This window comes from Eretmochelys imbricata, chromosome 5 (assembly GCF_965152235.1).
Source record: "Eretmochelys imbricata isolate rEreImb1 chromosome 5, rEreImb1.hap1, whole genome shotgun sequence".
NCBI classification, from domain to species: Eukaryota; Metazoa; Chordata; order Testudines; family Cheloniidae; genus Eretmochelys; species Eretmochelys imbricata.
Window position 1 is genome coordinate 45,062,752 of NC_135576.1, and position 18,992 is coordinate 45,081,743.

An 18,992-nucleotide genomic window follows, 5' to 3' on the forward strand; every position below is an offset into this window, starting at 1 on the left:
CTGTTGTTTCTCAGTGCTGAAACTTAGCTTGCAAGTTCTCAGCTCTGGAACAGTGTTACAAAATTTCATATAAATTGTGTTAGCTGTTTTACGCACAGTACTGTGAAAAAGTTGCTTGACTTTCATTTTATTTAAATAAAGACAATACAGAAAGCATGGATTTTACTCTAACGTTAATAGGAGACACAACTATCAGGCCAAATTCTGCTCATATTTACACCCATCTAACCACCTTTGAAACAAGTGGTGGTTGCCTGGGTAGAAATGGGAGCAAAATTGAGCCTTTGACAGGTTCATAGATCTCTTCAAGCCCTATTCTGCCCTGAATCACTGCAATCCCACCGAAGTCATTAGGGCTGCACAAGGAGTAAGTCAGTCTAGACAGAATCTGACCCTTTGTTTTTAATTTGAACAGTTGTTTGCTAAAGCAGTGCTTACCATGTATCATCCCAAAAAACCCTTTATGTAATATTCTTACCATGCAAAATTCAAAGTAGTATGCTGTTTAATTATTACAGAATACCTAATAGATCACAGCACAAAGAAAATAAAGTCATAGTAAGGAGTTCTGGTCAAATCTGTAAGGGGACAGATTGTGTGAATATGTGATGAAAGAAATAATGCCAGTTTCCATCAGAATGCTGCTGTAATAATGGGTGCAGTATAAAATCCAGAATAGAACAGAACTAAAATACAAGAAACTAAACATATAATAGGATTCTTCTGTAATTTTTATAAGGATGGATTTTGACAATATCTGTTTTGATTTTTATATGCAAATGGTCACCACATCTAGATCTGCAAGACAGTTACCTTCTCAAATCAGACATATATAAAGGAACAATCTCCATCTGGCAAAGATAGAGCAAACTCTTCTCGGAATTGTAATCCTAAAGCAGGTTGGTCAGGTTATAATTGGCTCTAAATAGCACTCTTGAAACCAATAACATTCTTTATCTACAGCCAAATAGCACTCCAAAAAGTGTGAAATTCCTTCCTACATTTAAAAAGGTCAAAGATATTACTTCCAACTTGATCCTTGTAACTAAATGCCCATGGGTATGGGTATTATTGTGTGGTGAACACATCAGAGCCACTAGCAAATGGTTTTGGAAAGTAATTTGTGGCCCATATAACTAAATTATTATTACCAACAGTGATCACTACAACTGAATTTTACTGTATATAGAAGATTATTAAATACATCCAGGGGAGGAACAAAAGACTGATCAGGCAATGTTTGTACAAATAAAGGAAGACAGTACAAAGATTATGATATGAATTGAGAGCAAGCGAAATACATGTAAATAGCTAGAGAAAAATGAGTGTTTTAAGAGTTAAGATATAATTTATTTATTTCTTCATTTTATTGAGCAAAACAGTAGATTAGACCTTGAGGACTTAATTTTTAAGAAGTGATCAAGACATAAATTCATTGCAAAAACTGCAATAAAATTGCACTAGGTTCCGGCTCAAAACAATTAAAACAAAGACTTTCAGATTGTGAACAATATGGAAGATACTTATGGATCCAAGCCTTAGTAACAAAAATAATTCACAGTAACCACAACTGTAATATTTATGTTTAGGTGGATGGTTTTCATAGGTTAGATTGTTTTCCACGGGTCTCTTTTTGGGGATAAGGGTTTATACTGTTGTATAAGTTTTAAAATACCAAAAAAGAGAAAATCCTCATAATGAAAATTGGGAAACTACCGTTCCTTCAAAGTCATTGAATCTATCCCTCTGCAAGGGCAGAATAAAGTCCCTGGACAGACCATTTCTAAGATATTGTTGAACTATTACCACTTTTGATCTTAGTGATGCTATATATGCTTCTTATGGCAAAGTATAAATTGTTATAGGAATAACATTAAAATTAAATTCAATACAAACAGAAAGATGTTTTTAAATAAAACCAAACCTGCTAGCCTTATTCATTTGAGTTCCATTGATTTGAAAACTTAAAGGCTTAAGAAAAATATACAATGCAAAGTAACTAGAGATGGCAAACTGAAAAATGTCAAAACTAAAAGTAGTTTTACGTATGTGCTTATTTGGAAAGTGTAAAGTGAAACTGTCCGCATTCTTGAAAAAATTATAAGAGGACTTTTAGGGAGACAGGATGTAATCACTTGTATTAGGATTCAGCCAGGATACCAGTGTTTATATCCCTCCTCTTGAAAACTCCATGATCTTTTTTATTATTTGTTTATATTTTATTGATTTTTTTCCTTCCAAAAATAAGAGAACAGACAAAAGAACAAAAAAGTGAAGGAAGGGAAGCAAGAAAAAGGACAAAAAGTGGTAGGGATAGGAAAGAAGAGCAACATCTCAGTTTCCAGCTAGCAGACATTAATCAAAGGTTTCTAAAAAGTTAGATCAAATCTTATCAAATGTGTCTGACGTCCCTCTTCTCTTAAACATTAGCTGTTTTTTAGCTGCTAGGTCAGCTAGCTTCTTGTGCCAAGCTTCTGTTCCTGGAGGCAGTCTGCTCTTCCACGTAAGCAGTGTAAGTCATTTGGCTGCAAGCTCTGCTCTACAGAACCAAGCTTTCTGTGAGTTGGAAAGTTTCTAAGATGATGGAATATATCCCAAAACACAGTTCTGAGAAGTAATTTTTCAGGAGGGATCCATTATTATATTAATCCTCTTGCCTTATTCTAACCAAAAGGATTTGGGATTGTCCCAAAATATGAGCCAGTGTGGCTCCGGGGGACCCACATCTCCAGCAGCAGTATATTTTGGCAAGGCCCATGTACTGTAGCCTATATGAAAGAACTATAGGAGTTTTAGAAACCACAGCTAGTTGGGAACTCAGTTTTATGTCTCATCCAAAAGATTTATGTAGAAAAATGAATAGTTTAAGCAAGGAATGAAACTATAGTAGAGAACAAGTACCACGGAAATATTGTGACTTGACTGATGAGAGAAGACAGTTGGAAAAACATCTGTGCATGGAAGGAGAGTGCGGGTAAACTATGAAACAATTTTTTTATAAATAAATTAATTAAATAAAAAGAACTGTTGGCTCCAGCCATGTGTTGCTTTTCTTTGTACAGCCATGTGTTGCTTTTCCTGACAGTTCCTTTTGAATAACATCTGGAAAAAAAGCTGCCTAGAAGGGGGAGAGAAAACAATGCATTTCCAGAAATACTCATATGTTGTTTTTTGTTTCTTATTCAAGGCTGGGTTAACAACTTACTTTCATCCTGGAATAAATCTGAAGAAAATCCATTACTACAGCATCAAACTCTATGAAAAATTGGAGGAGGAGACTGGGCAGGTGAATTAAACACTTTAAAAATGTTAATTCAAATCAATATTAGTCATGCTAAAAAAAAACTATGGGAAGATTTAGAATGGATACATTGTGTGCGTGTGTGTGTGCGTGTGTGTGTGTGTGCGCACATGCATATAAAGGGAGCTCTCATACCACAAGGGCTCACTTTATCTGAATGTAGTTTACTATTTGTATGTCTGTCCTACATTCATTTTCTAGCATTTAACTCCAGAGTACTGTAGATGCTCCCCCACAATCCTTCTAACTCTTAAATAGAAAACAGAATTCAAAATTAAAACACTTATAACTGAGAAACCAAGCAGGCAAAGAGACTGCAGTATCATCTTTCTATTTGAGTTAAAACAGCATTCAGGAATGAGCAATCTGACAATTAGGCATTCCTGGTTTTAATTTAAATGATTTAATGCTGTCTGTAATTGAGAAGATTGCTGTAGTTCATCGTATCCATTTCAGAGCTGTGCTTCGCTTTGGTGACTATATCATTTTCTCCAGCCAACATTTTCCCTCCTTCATGTTTGACACTGCAACAAACACAGTGATTCTCTCTCACTTTGCTAATCTGCCAATTTGATAATTCTCACAAAAAACCCTGTGGCCTTACCCTACTTTTCAGCAAGATTAAAGATGTTATCAGAATGCCAGAGTGAATTCTGCTATTACTAGATCTAATGTAGTACGTGCACTCATATACCGGGAGGTATTAAAGCACAAATAGTTTAAACTAAGGCTGTCAGTTAATCATACTTAACTCACGCCATTAACTAAAAAAAATTAATTGTGATTAAAAAATTAATGGTGATGAATCACAGTTTTAATCCACTATTAAACAATAATAGAATACCAATTGACATTTATTAAATATTTTTGGATGTTTTTCTACATTTTCCAATATATTGATTTCAATTACAACACAGAATACAAAGTGTACAGTTCTCACTTTATATTATTATTTTTATTACAAATATTTGCACTGTAAAAATGATAAATAAAAGAAATAGTATTTTTCAATTCACCTCATACAAGTACTGTAGTGCAATAGCTTTATAATGACAGTGAAACTTAGAAATGTAGAATTTTTTTTGTTCTATAACTGCATTCAAAAATAAAACAATTTAATACTTTAGAATCTATGAGTCCACTCATTTCTTCTTCTTGTTTAGCCAATTGCTCAGACAAACAAGTTTTTTTATATTTATAGGAGGTAATGCTGTCTGCTTCTTGTTTACAATGTCACCTGAAAGTGAGGACAGGCCCTTTTGTAGCTGGTGTTGCAAGATATTTATGTGCCGAATATGCTAAACATTTGTATACCCCTTCATGCTTCGATCACTATCACCAGAGGACATGCTTCCTGTTGATGACACTCCTTAAAAACATAATGCGTTAATTAAATTTGTGACTGAACTCCTCAGGGAAGAATTGTATGTCTTCTGCTCTGTTTTACCCACATTCTGCCATATAGCTCACGTTATAGCAGTCTCGGACACAGCAAATGTTCTTCATTTTAAGAACACTTTCACTGCAGATTTAACAAAACACAAAGAAGGTACCAATGTGAGATTTCTAAAGAGAGCTACAGCACTTGACCCAAGGTTTAAGAATTTGAAGTGCCTTCCAAAATCTGAGCGGGATGAGGTGTGGAGCATGCTTTCAGAAGTCTTAAAAGAGCCACACTCCGATACGGAAGCTAAAGAACCCGAACACCCGAAAAAGGAAATCAACCTTGTGCTGGTGGCATCTGAATCAGATGATGAAAATGCACATGCATTGATCCTCACTGCTTTGGATCGTTATTGAGCAAAACCCGTCATCATCCTATGGAATGGTGGTTAAAGCATGAAGGGACCTCTGAATCTTTAGCGCATCTGGCACGTAAATATCTTGCGACGCCAGCTACAACAGTGCCATGCGAATGCCTGTTGTCACTCTCTGGTGACATTGTAAACAAGAAGCGGGCAGCATTATCTCCTGCAAATGTAAACAAACGTGTTTGTCTGAGCGTTTGGCTGAACAAGAAGTAGGACAGAGTAGACTTGTAGACTCTAAAGTTTTACATTGTTTTTTTTTTGGAGTGCAGTTATTTTTTTGTACATAATTCTACATTTGTAAGTTCAACTTTCATGATAAAGAGATTGCATTACAGTACTTGTATTAGGTGAATTGAAAAAAACAATTTATTTTCTTTTTTACAGTGCAAATATTTGTAATAAAAATAATATAAAGTGAGCACTGTACACTTTGTATTCTGTGTTGCAATTGAAATCAATATATTTTAAAATATAGAAATAAAAATAGAAATTTAAAATAGAAAACATCCAAAATATTTAAATACACAGTATTCTATTATTAACAGTGCGATTAATTATTTTAATCATTGACAGCCCTAGTTTAAACTACACTTGACAAAATAAATGACAAAAGCATGTTCCGTCGTATAATAGACTTCCTTTTTATTTCTGTTTCGTTGGTTATTCTCTAATTTTGCAGAAATTGGTAAATGACAGTGAGTCCTTTACACTTACGAGGCCCTATCATGCATCCATAACCTGTGCAAAGTGAGGGTCCTTCACACATGAATCACACCTCTCATGCACAGAAAGAAGGGTCAATCACCTCTGCAACAGCACCCAACCACCTTGCCCTGTATTCTGTGGAAGGCACTCAGTTGATACAGGAGTCATCTATATATGGAGGAGCTGGGCAGTGGGCAGGTTGAGTGTGGGGCAGGAGAGACATGCATTGTGCCTCCACTGGTCCCTCAGAGATTCTTCATGAAAGCTAATATCACTCCAAGTTTTATTAACTTTCTGCAGCCCCTTCTATGCAGTGGAGATACCCCTTAGAGTGGGAGGATTCCTCAGTTAGTCACCAGCTCAGTAATCTTTAGTGGTGCAGCTCCAATGGAGCCTTGCTGCAACAGAATGGAGAGGATAACTATTGCAGGGTCACAGAGTCGCCATGTGGATTGCCATGGCATCCCAGTAGTCGCTCAGCCTGTTTGCAAGGGGGTTAGCTCCATTTCCTAACAGAACAATTAGAAGAAGAAATCTTTGTGATGTGGGGTGGGGGTGATCGGGCCACAGTCAGTAATGTGAACAGGCACTTTCTAACTGGATTTAATTAATTATACTTCATTAAAATATCTTTATTTTTTCAGTAAAGATGTGTGGTCAGTTAACTTTTTATTGTTTATTTTGTAATATTGTCAATGTTTAAAATGCTGATTCTTATCCCTTTTGACTCAACTAGTTAGCCAAATTTAGGGCCCTGTGGGTTGGTTCTGTTAGGAGGAGAAATTGATGATGGAGTCAGGTATCTTTGTACACTGTTAGCAAATAAACAGGACTGCATCAAAGTCCTGTTTCTTTGAAGACTGTAGGAATCAGCCGCAGGAGACAGTTTCTCTGCTCACAGCTCTAGCCAAGCTCTCTTCAGCCAGCACACAGTGCAAAAACTCTTTCTGGGCTTTTCACAATGCCATGTTCCCATTGCTTATTCAAGCAGTCTCTGGTTCTTCCTTGCTGCCTTTTCTCTCATTTTCTCTAATTTTTCTAGTTTCTCTCTGAGACATGCAAACCTTCACAAAACAGAAGCCAGTGAAACCCCTTTGCCCACATTTGCCTTGCACATGCCTTTAATTTGGCTGGTGACATGTGAATTGTTTGATGTGAATTGTTTCATAAAGGAGATTAATGGTTTTCTTACAACTATCTTAAATGAAGGACAGTGGTTACATCCTCTGGTTTCAGAAAAGTTTACCCAGCTCATAATACTGATACTGAGATTATATTCGTATAAGATACTAAACATTTACTTTTAAATTTATCTGATCTATTTTTGAAAATGTATAAATAGGTGGAATAAAGCCCACAAAGTTGGCTCATTAATCCAATCTTAGAGGTTCAAAATTAACAGAGAATAATAAAATACGATACAGAGAATCTTTTTTTTTTCTTTTTTTTTTTTTACAGCTTATTTTGAAGGTAGTGTACATTTAAGTAATATGCTCGCTCAGCTTAGTTAGGCTTTTATGTGGCTACAAATTGTTCCTTACTCCCCCCAGTTCTACATTTGGGGCCTGATCCTTCAAGGGGTTTTAGGGCTTGTGGTCACCAAAGTCAATGGCAAAACTCCCATTGACTTCACTGGTGTAGGATCAGGCATTTAGACAGGGATGAGACAAAGTCCTAATGATAACTCATTCATTTATTTTTGCTATCCGTGTTTTAGGCTGTGGGGTTTCATCAGCCAGGCAGCATCAGAATTGCTTCCACCCCTACTAGAGTGGATGAATTCAAGTACCAAATGACGCGAGCTGGTTGGCATCCAACAGAGCAGTATCTTATTGGGCCTGAGAGAATACAAGAGCTGTTTCCCATATTGAACATGGAGAAGGTAAAGAATAACATTTTTTGAAAACAACTCTCCTTGCAGTTAAATGTTGGACTTTCAAAGACATACTGTAAATCCAGGGCCTGATTCTCTTGTGCACTAAGGCCCTTAGTATAAAGGCTTTCGGCTCAAGCAGTGTAAAGGGGCTTAGTGAAAACGAGAATGAGCCACCTCCCCATATGATTCTATTAAGGCAACATTAACAGGATCCTCTGGGGGAGTTTCTATTGCGTGGGAGAGTAAATTCGGGAAGAAAGAAAAACACAGAGCCTGTTCAGGACACAGAGCCGAGACTCAGATCCAGGTATTCTAGGAGAAAGCTCAGCAAAGGCAAATATGAAGGTTAAGGTTGGCATATTGTTTCTATTCTAAACCCCCTTGTTTAGTAGCTCAGAATTAGGCTTGGCAGAATTTGATTTTTACTTTTTTATAATTTTGCTGGGTAATATAAATGTTTATTTTTAAACAATTTTTATTTTTATCAATTTAAATTTTCACAGTTGCAGGAAATTGGGACGCATCAGACAGTTGGGGGCATCTGACCGTTAGGGGTAGCTGCAACAGACACTGAGATTTAAAAAGTGACAGCTTTATAACTGAAAACACAAATTGTCAACATCACATGTCAAGATATACAAAGTAAATATCCTTAAATCAAATTTTAATAAGTTCTCAAGCAGCACTTTTCTTTCTTTGCCATCTGTACGTTTCTGTTATCATAAGTGGAAATATTTTTTCATTGGTTTGTATGTGTATGGTGAAATCCGTGTTTACTAACATTTACTGATAAAAAATCTAATCCTCCCAAGCCTACTCATAATGAAGCAGTGCTGTCATGGAGTAGGATATGAGATTGATACTGGAGACCAAGAGCCAGAGTGGAGGCATAGGGCTTCTGTGTGGATGGCTCCCTCCAGGTACCTTGGGATTTGCATAGATCCTAGGAATTCACTGGACTTGTGAGCAAGAACTGCAGCCCATTCTGTAGAAGCAAAATCATTTTTCTAGTGGAACAATTCAAGGGAACTCCATGAGGTGAAATCTGAGAAGATTTCCTCCCATTAACTCCCTCCTCGCTGGTTTTCCCATGAGAGGGGGTTATCAGGGCCATTATTTTAATTTTTAAAATGTGGTAAATGTTTTAACAGCTATCATAGATTTTCATAGGATGAGAAATGATCATACTCATTTTAAAATGTGCAAATGATCTAAACCTTCTGAATGTTACTACTTATGTTGAATTGTCTGAAACCCTTTATGAGATTTTTGGAAGACATTTGACACATTCTGTTCATTTGGGTTTCTTTCTGAAATCTTCAGCCTTGGCCTCTATCTCTATGATCACAGATAGATTCTGATGCTGGAGAATCACACTTCCATAGGACAATTAAGTTAGCCCGTTGAAGTCTTGATAATATAATATGCTTTTAAAATTTTTTTCAGTTGACTCAAGAAATTCAGTTTAATATGAGATGCAATGAAAGCAGCAAATTTAATTTGAATTAATCTTGTGTGGTCCACTTAGGTTTTAGCTGGCCTGTATAACCCCGGAGATGGTCATATTGATCCCTATTCTCTCACTATGGCCTTGGCTGCAGGAGCAAGGAAATATGGTGCCCTGTTAAATTACCCAGTCCAAGTGACAAATCTGAGCCCTAGATCAGACGGGACCTGGGAAGTTGAAACGCCAAATGGAATAATTAGAACAAACAGAATTGTGAATACAGCAGGTAAGAATTAAAAAATACTTTGATACCTTTTAAAGTTTAAAAACTAACTGGTATAAGATCAAGAAACTCAGACTAAGCAGTAGTACTCTACTATTTGTCTTGTAGTAACATGTGCAATATGTTTTCTAGTAACTCTCTAGTTCCTGGTGAACCCATAAAACCCATGATTTGGTATCAGGCTGTCCTGATTTTTTTTAATGGGCTCTTGCTTCTCAATAACATTGTGGAAACTGAGTGCTTAGCGGAAGAAATACCTTTCAATTATCCCTGACTAGACATTATTATTATTTATTATTTGTATGGAACAAAAACATTAATAACATTTCTTCTCTCTCTCTTTCTCCTGTGTGTCTCCAACAAAATACTACGGGTCAGACTTTCCCATTAGCTTTTACAAGACAATCTGGTGGTCTGGGTTGGGGTGGGTGGAAGGGATAAAATGCTACCTCTGCAGTATTGTCCCCTCTCCTTAAAATTATGGAACCCCACATGGGTGCTCCTTGGGAAACAAGCTGGAATGATCAGATGGGGGTGTGGCAGGGAGTGAAGGGCTGGCTGCTCTCCATTATATCTTTCCTCAGAGACCTATAGGGGTGCAGCAAATAAGATAATACTGATCCTTTGAGTTTTATCTTACTCTGTGTTGCCCTCAGATGTGAAATTGCACTCCCATATCTTGGAAGGGGAGGATTTTTACTGTTTATTTGACTGGTAGGTTAAATGTCCCCTTTTTAACAATATATTTTTATGCTCCAGAAATATTAAGTTAAAATGATTTGTATTTATTTTCCTCTGTATGTAACTTCTAACCTTCACTGTATTAAGTATTACTTATTCAATATTAAGCAGTATGTAAAAAACTCTCCTTATTATATGTGGGTAGTAACACTGCATTTTTTAGTATGATTGCCCTATACTTGCCATTATAAGAGCCTGTGTTCGGTTGCTTCTAACTTTGCCAAACGTTAATCTTTGGGCTGAAATTTTCCATGCCTGGTGGCTGTTTCAGGTTGATTTTTTTTTTTTTTTAAATTTCTGCCAAAACTGTTCAGCCATTTCAAAGAACGAGGCTAGGAAAAAATAAATTGTTTTGACCATGTTAAATTCTTGAGACCTTTTCTTTGAACAGTTCTAGTGCCCCCATGCTTTGGAGAAGAAACTTTAAATTTGGCAGGGAGTGGCCTCTGTGTCAGGGATGTGCCTTTTGCCTGTGAAAATCCACCCAAATTTGGCCAAGTTATAAGCCTTTGAAAAAGAGACGTAGCAGAGTTTAACAGGTAAAATCTCCAAAGATTTCATCCTCAGAGTGTGCCTGAACCTCTCACAGATCCTAGTGTTGACCAGACTGCATATGCATCAGCCTAAGGCTATGGGGACTCAGAAGGACTGCTTCCAGCTGCTCCAGGCTAGGGTGACCATATGCCCGTTTTGGCCTGGACAGTCCCCTTTTTAAGCCCTGACCCGACCGTCCCAACTCTTTTGGCAAAAGTGGGTATTCGTCCTGTTTGCTCTTGCCCACGTGATCAGTTGACAAGAGCAAACAGACAAATACCCACTTTTGCCAAAAAAGGGGGGTGTGGTTTGGAGGAGGTGAGCAGGGATGCCAGCCTCTTGCAGGGAGGGGAGGCAGGGCTCCAGCACGGGGCAGGTAGGGTTTTAGCAACTAGCAATCCCAGCCCATCGGGGGATGGGCCTCAAGCAAGTGCTCAGTCCGGCAGTGTGCAGGGGGGGAGGGCTTATGCCAGCCCCGTGGGGGGGGCGGGGGGCAGGGATTGGGCCAGCCCTGTGCGGTGACATATGGTCATCCTAGGCCAGGCATCAGCACTGGGAGAAGGGAGTGAGTCCCCACAACCCCCCAGGCCACGTGAAGGAGGAAGCTCTCTGATTCACATACAGAAGGGGACAAAAGCTGAACCAAGAGGGAGGGAGAGAAGTAAATGGGAATAAGGACTCTGGTGAGATTGGGACTGCAGTGAGGGAGAAACTGAGGAGGAGCTAAACAGGAGAGACTGGTACTGGTTGGGCAAGGAGATGGAGACTGGGAGCTGAAGGTGAGGAAGAAGGGAGGCTGCAACTGGGAGTCAGAGGGTGGGAAGGGGAGGCTGGGGCTTTTTGGGCAAAGAGACTGGGCCTGGGTGCTATGTAGTCAGCTGACTGGGTGTGTAAGCCAGTGAGTTGGCTGTGGGGAGCACCGATATTGCAGGAGCAAGTGGCACGGGGCAGGCGGGAGGGGGAGAAGACTGGGACTGTCTGGACAGGAAAACGGACTAGGGGCAATGGGGGGCAAAGGGGCTGGGGGAAGGAGAGAGAGATCTGACATGGAGATGGAGTGTGGATGAAGAACTGGGACTGGCTTGGCAAAGGCACTGGGACAAGGAGAAGGTGGAGTTGGAGACTGAGATTGTATGAGAAACTTGGGATGGAAGACTGGAAGTCAGTGGAGGTCGGGGGAGAGGCAGATAGGATGAGGAGCCAGGAACAGGGGAGTTGGCATTGACTAGGTAAGGAGACTGTGAACAAGGTGTTGGGGCAGGAGGGAGGAAGAGGGACAGGGTGTGGAGAGAGATTGGGAGTGGCAGGGAGATTGAGGCTCAGACAATGAGCCCAGAGGGGAAAAGTAGGACTGGCTGTGCAAGGAGACTGTGACTGAGATGAGAAGCCTGAGGAGTGAAGATTGGGATTGAATGAGCAAGGAGAATGGAACTGGGAGAAGGAGCCAAGGGTGAGAAAGAGACAAGGAACAAGTTAGAGGGGATGGGGCAGGAGGGGTCAAGCTTGATGAAAATAGGCAGCAGTGTCTGTGTCCGCTACAGAGCTTGGAATGGAATTCAAGATTCCTGAGTCCGCTGTCAGCAAATTCCTCTGCTGTCAGCAAATATCTGTGAAGACCAGTGGTAAAGTGTATGTTTCATCCCCCTCTAGTGCTTGTCCGCACAGAGGATGACAAATGATATTGCTATCAATTACTCCCTTTGCTTAAGCAGCAGAGGTTTGTGTGGTGGATCTAAAAGGTTCCATCCCCGCTGATGGCTGAGGTGGATGTCATATGATGCCACATGATGGAATTTCTGTTTTTTCTATTTTTAAAAAATCCTATGCAAGTATATACAAGAAAACTGCATTAAAAGAACATTATTAAGGTTGCAAAGTCAAGCACTCAAAAGTTTGGATATGCCAGAATTAAGGTGGTTCTTCCAGCTGCTGTTAGGCCCCCTTGTGCACATGCACTGTAATAATCTTTAATTCCATTACTGCCTGCTATACTGTAGAGGACTGTGGACCTGCTCTGGGGGTGAATCAGAGTTGTATAGTAAATGGGACTGTTTTTGGTAGGACTACAGCCTCATTTGTTGCAGAAGTTGAAAACTGAAATGAATGAAGCAGGGGATTGCAGGAAAAGAAAGGATAGTCGCATAAATAAGAACACTTAGTGCTGTCCTGGGGAACTGGATTCTATCCCTGCCTCTGCCATAGAATTCCTGTGTGATGCTGAGCAAGTCACTTAAGCCAAACTTCTTAGACCTGGTCACTATTTCTATGTTCCTCATTTTCTGGTAGCCCAGCTTGAGAACCTGGGGCTTGATTTGCAGAAGTGCTGAGCTCCCACATCTGCACTGAAGTAAATGGGAGCTGTGCTTGAATATATGAAGTTCTATACAATGCCAAGTATTCTGCAAAATCAGGTCCTAGATAGCTCAGATTGGACACAAAATTGTTAATTTTTTTGCCTTAGTCAGACTGTGCATCAGATCTCCATCTGTAAAAGGGAGATAATACCATACCTCCTCTTCACAGTGGTGTTGGGAAGATAGGTTAACTAATGTGTGTGAAGCACTCAGATACTATAATGATGACCACAACAGAAAAACCAATGAGGTAATTAATTCTGTATTTAGAGCAGGGTTTGAATTCATGTAGTAAAGAAAGCCAATGGCCACACTTTGAACAATGAGAAAAAATATTGAAGCTGCTCATTAATAGAGCTCCATCCATCTTGTGTGTAGTATCTCACTGATGTGCACACCAGTGCCAAGGCAAACGCTATATTATGAACAGGACTACGCACAGCAAGGAGGTAACAAATTTCCTACTGATCTGCATAGCTGCAGCCTATGACTCTCCTGTCCTGGGAGGCTTTGTTTCTGCCCCAGCAGGAGGTGTGACATAGGAAACCAAAGACTGCATCTACAGCGTACAGGAATTGTGGTATCTCTACACTTCCTGGAGGACTTAGTCTATGCACACTGTGTGCTGAATAAGATGGGACCAGTAAAAAAAAAAGTTTCTGATCATTTAATTAGAGACTGTATCATATTTAAGGTTCCACAGACAACATTGATACTGGTATTTTCTATTTTTTGAGCACTTGACTTTGCAACCGTAATAACGTTCTTTTAACATAGTTTTCAGTGTAATTGTGTATGGAGTGATGGGACTGCCTACAACAGCATGTGGCCCATCAGCAATTGCTAGCAGCAAAAATCCCCAATGGCCGGAGATGGAAACACTAAGTCAGGAGAGCTCTGAGTGTCAGTGAATTTTTTCCCAGGTATCTGCCTGGTGGGTCTAACTCAGTGGTTCTCAGCTCTTCCAGACTACTGTACAGGAGTTGGATTTGCCTTGCATACCCCCAAGTTTCACCTCACTTAAAAACTACTTGCTTACAAAATCAGACATAAAAATACAAAAGTGTCACAGCACACTATTACTGAAAAATTGCTTACTTTCTCATTTTGTCTGTATGAAATTTTAGTTTGCACTAACTTCACTAATGTTTTTTATGTAGCCTGTTGTAAAACTAGGCACATTTTAAAAAAAAGTTGATGTACCCCCTGGAAGACCTCTATGTACCCCCAGGGGTACACGTACCCCTGGTTGAGAACAAGTGGTCTAACTGATCACCATATTTGGGGTCGGGAAGAAATTTTCACCCAAGTCAGATTGGCAGAGACCTTGAGGGTTTTTTTCCTTGCTATGCAGCATGGGGCATGGATCACTTGCAGGTTTAAACTAGTTGTCAAGGTTCCTCCCCCACTCTGAACTCTAGGGTACAGATGTGGGGACCTGCATGAAAAACCTCCTAAGCTTATCTTTACCAGCTTAGGTCAAAACTTCCCCAAGGTACAAAGTATTCCACCCGTGGTCCTTGGAATGGCCGCTACCACCACCAAACTAATACTGGTTACTGGGGAAGAGCTGTTTGGACGCGTCTTTCCCCCCAAAATACTTCCCAAAACCCTGCACCCCACTTCCTGGACAAGGTTTGGTAAAAAGCCTCACCAATTTGCCTAGGTGACTACAGACCCAGACCCTTGGATCTTAAGAACAATGAACAATCCTCCCAACACTTGCACCCCCCCCTTTCCTGGGAAATGTTGGATAAAAAGCCTCACCAATTGGCATAGGTGACCACAGACCCAAACCCTTGGATCTGAGAACAATGAAAAAACATTCAGTTTTTTACAAGAAGACTTTTAATAGAAAATAGAAGTAAATAGAAATGAAGAAATCCCCCCTGTAAAATCAGGATGGTAGATATCTTACAGGGTAATTAGATTCAAAAACATAGAGAACCCCTCTAGGCAAAACCTTAAGTTACAAAAAAGATACACAGACAGAAATAGTTATTCTATTCAGCACAATTCTTTTCTCAGCCATTTAAAGAAATCATAATCTAACACATACCTAGCTAGATTACTTACTAAAAGTTCTAAGACTCCATTCCTGTTCTGTCCCTGGCAAAAGCAGCATACAGACAGACACAGACCCTTTGTTTCTCTCCCTCCTCCCAGCTTTTGAAAGTATCTTGTCTCCTCATTGGTCATTTTGGTCAGGTGCCAGCGAGGTTACCTTTAGCTTCTTAACCCTTTACAGGTGAGAGGAGCTTTCCCCTGGCCAGGAGGAATTTCAAAGGGGTTTACCCTTCCCCTTATTTTTATGACACTAGTATAAATGGTGAATTCTCTGTAACTTGAAGTCTTTAAACCATGATTTGAGGACTTCAGTAACTCAGCCAGAGGTTAGGGGTCTATTTCAGGAGTGGGTGGGTGAGGTTCTGTGGCATGCAGTGTGCAGGAGGTCAGACTAGATGATCACAATGGTCCCTTCTGACCTTAAAGTCGTCTATGAGTAAGTAAACACACATAACTTTATAACCTTGTGCATGTTTTATCTTATGTCAAGTATCAAGAACACTGGGAATGAAGGGTCTTTCAGGCCTCTGTCCCTCCCTGTCATCCTGTTCTTCCTCCCTTTATCTCTCACTGTCTTCCTTAGAGGATACCATGTTTTCTTCCCTTCCATTCTGTGCTTTTCCAGCTCATCCAGTTCTGCTTCAAAATGGTTTTACTCTTTCTTAATCAAACACATGCAGCCTGGCACTAGAACTGGATGAAACATGGGATTTCCAGTTTATGGGAAATACTGCTATTTCAAAATTTGAATATGGTCTGAATTGGGCTAAAACCAAATTTATCAAAATTTCCTGCTAACTGGAACTTCCCCAAAAAATTCATTTCAGAAACACTGACATAGTATTGTATTTCCGAAACTAAATATGCTCCCCTGACCCCAACAGCTGCTGAGCGAGACTGTCATTCTTGGGAAATTGTCATTATTGCCCAGGCAAGTGGCAGGAAACCCTTCTGCTGGAATCCTGCCTTTGATTTGCCAAAAGTTCGCTGGACCCGAGATGTTTCCATGAAACCTGTTGGGTGTTCTACAAATCGTTATTTTCCAGTAGAACTCTGTTTTATCGGAAAACTTCTGACCAGCTCTTCCTGGCACCTTTGGATCTCTGATATGCTCCAGAATCTTTTCCCCTGGCTCTCAAGTTCCAGACTTCCCTTGTCATCATTCTCAGAAGTTTTGAAGGCAGTGGGAGCTGCTGGGTGCTCAGCATTTTGGCAATCAGACCACTTACATGTCAAACTTGAGGCACCCATTTTCTGAAAACTTGGCATTAGAGCATATTGATGAAGTTTGCACATTTAATTACTTTCCTTATATTTTACAGTGTGATTGGCATCCTTTTGGTTGTGTTGTCAATTGTCATTATATACAGCTTTCCTCACAACTGCTTTCCAGAGGTTATCATTATTTGTAAAGCCAATCTGCAGCCTTGTGAAATCTCTTAGGCTTTTTCATTTGCTTTGATAACTTATTAATCCAAAGATATGCTTGGCTAAGCCTAATTCTAATGTACAGCTAAGTGTTCAGCCAAACGCTGAACATTTAAAGTTGATATTGCTTAACATTCTACGTCAGAGTATGCAACCACTACTATGACCGGTATATGCTATTAACTTTCTTTCAGCCACCATTCACTCTTCATTTCAACCCCAGCCCTTCAAATCATTACTGTTAATTTTGATGCCGGCCATGGCTAGACTCATGTTGTTAACTCAAAGCACAGCAGGGTTAATCACAGAGCTATCTGCTCTTTTTTTGGGCACAGTCAACATTTGCTGTGGAACTGGAATGAACAAGTTTAAACCAACTTGAAGCTGTTCCACTTGTGAGTTTTCTATTTTTAAATAAGCAGGCCCCTAATGAATAATCCCTGACATAAACTAACTGGTGTTGAACTTGCTGAGGAGGCTAGCAGTGTATTTATAATAGAGTTATTAATAAAACCTGAAGAAATGGTGATTTTATTTTAGATATGCATACTGCATATACAGATATTTGACCTCACAGCAGTTGTTCCATTTTACAACAGTTTGGGAATGTACTTAGAAATGGAACATTTAGTTTTTTTTAATTGAGTTATTTTTTCTTTTACAATATCTTACCAGACTACCTGCTTGTAAATTTGCCAAACAATACTAACGCTAAATATTTCGCTCTGAGATGTTTTTAATCACTTTGATGTAGAAAAATTCTAAAGGTATAAATTATGCTTTTGCTTTAGCTATCTCTCCCATGAGAGGGGGAGTTTAACATCTGCTTCCAGTTAGAATTTTTTTTCGGAGAGCACACTCTTTCTTTAAGACTTTTTTTTTTTTTTTTTGCACACGGTTGAGAATTTTTAGGCACAGAACCAGTGATGGATCCCAGCTGTTGCCCTGGGCTAATTAAGTAAGCAACAATTCAATACTGCAGTACTGAATCCTGTAGTCAACATAAAAAATAGTTAAGTACAATACCTGGATAAGTGGATTTAAAAAGTGGTGTTGAATAACACTGGAGGTTCTACTTACGATTAACTCCATATCAGTTGTCGTCAAAAATCTAACATGAGATCATATACAGACAGCTGCACTATAGTAATATATTTTTAGGAAATATCTTCAATTTTAAGAAGCTGTTTATGGTGTCTTATAGTGCACATTTTGAAAGGAACACAGTTAAGACTAGTAAACCTAAAATTAAATCTACCAGTTTTGTTTGTTTGCAGAGGAGGATATACATGTTGTGCCATCCATTCGCCCTTCTTATTCTGTTTTTTTGTGAGCAAGTAAAATAATAAAAATTATTATAGTCCTGTTCTTGGAACATCAGTATGTCTTATTCCAGGGTGAGGCCAGACCAATGAGAGGCTATGTCACCACTTTCCCCATAAGCTTGGGTGTTTCACAATGCTATGCTATTGTAGCTCCCAAACTAGGCTGCTCACAAACAGCCGAACAGCAGGCAGATCACACCCTGAGTGTCTTTGTATAGCAGCAGCCCTGGTTCAGCAGCTCTGATCCCCAGCAGCCTTCCAGCAACACACCAGCCACACTCTGGCTTCCACCAGCCTTGGTTACTGTGTGCAGGGTGCCCTAAAACACTCTCAGGCCTGAATTTTCCCAAAACATGTTCTGCACTTACCAACCCTCTCCTGGACAGTTCAGATATTAAGGTTTGTTGCTCCTGTACAGAGTCAATATTCAACAGTTTGCTACCTTACATGGAGTTACCAAACAGTTCAGTTTAAACGCAGCACTGGGTTGGTTTAGATTAAAAAATAAAAAAAGTTTATTAACAAAAGGAGATAGTATTTTAAGTGAATTCAAGTATAGGAGATAAAGTTAGAAATGGTTACAAGCAAATAAAAGTGAAAACGCATCTAAAAGTCTAAAACTTAATTTAGCAAGTGTTGGTTCAAGGCTTTGTTTAAGACAGTCTTTCTGACCTACAGTCTTCCAGGAAGATGACGACTGACTTTTTCCTTCGTCAGGATCACTCCCAGAGTCCCAAAGATGCTGGTGCCTTTGTCTTCTTAGGTGAAAGAGAGAGAAAGCATGGAGTTTTCTGCCCCTTCGATTTATAGTCCAGTGTACCCTTGAAATAGATTCTTCTGAAGATTATCCCTCAAAGCAAAGTTTATTCAATCAGTAAAGAAAGTGACATGGAGTCTGGTGGTAAATGGGGCTCCATGCTCTTTCTTACCACCTGTGTTTGCTAAAATGCAAATTTGCTTGGTCTCCTGCCGTCTCCTCCCTCTGCTGTCTTGAGTACCCTGTTTACTACTTATATTTAAATTGAGGTAAAACACATTTCTTTATTTAGGATAGATATGTTTAACAACCTTTTCCTAGGCTGGGTTGTGTGGTTTTGTATATGTGATAACATCATACAGG

General features: G+C 39.4%; 1 protein-coding gene across 1 annotated transcript in view; it reads left to right on the plus strand.

Annotated features, from left to right (window-relative positions):
* The window catches only part of DMGDH (dimethylglycine dehydrogenase), a 78,011-nt gene that overhangs the window by 22,540 nt on the left and 36,479 nt on the right, over positions 1 to 18,992 (plus strand). The window contains exons 3-5 of the mRNA XM_077816990.1: positions 3,188 to 3,286; positions 7,535 to 7,699; positions 9,222 to 9,426. Coding sequence (XP_077673116.1) covers positions 3,188 to 3,286; positions 7,535 to 7,699; positions 9,222 to 9,426 — 469 coding nt within the window. The remainder of the gene's footprint in view (positions 1 to 3,187; positions 3,287 to 7,534; positions 7,700 to 9,221; positions 9,427 to 18,992) is intronic.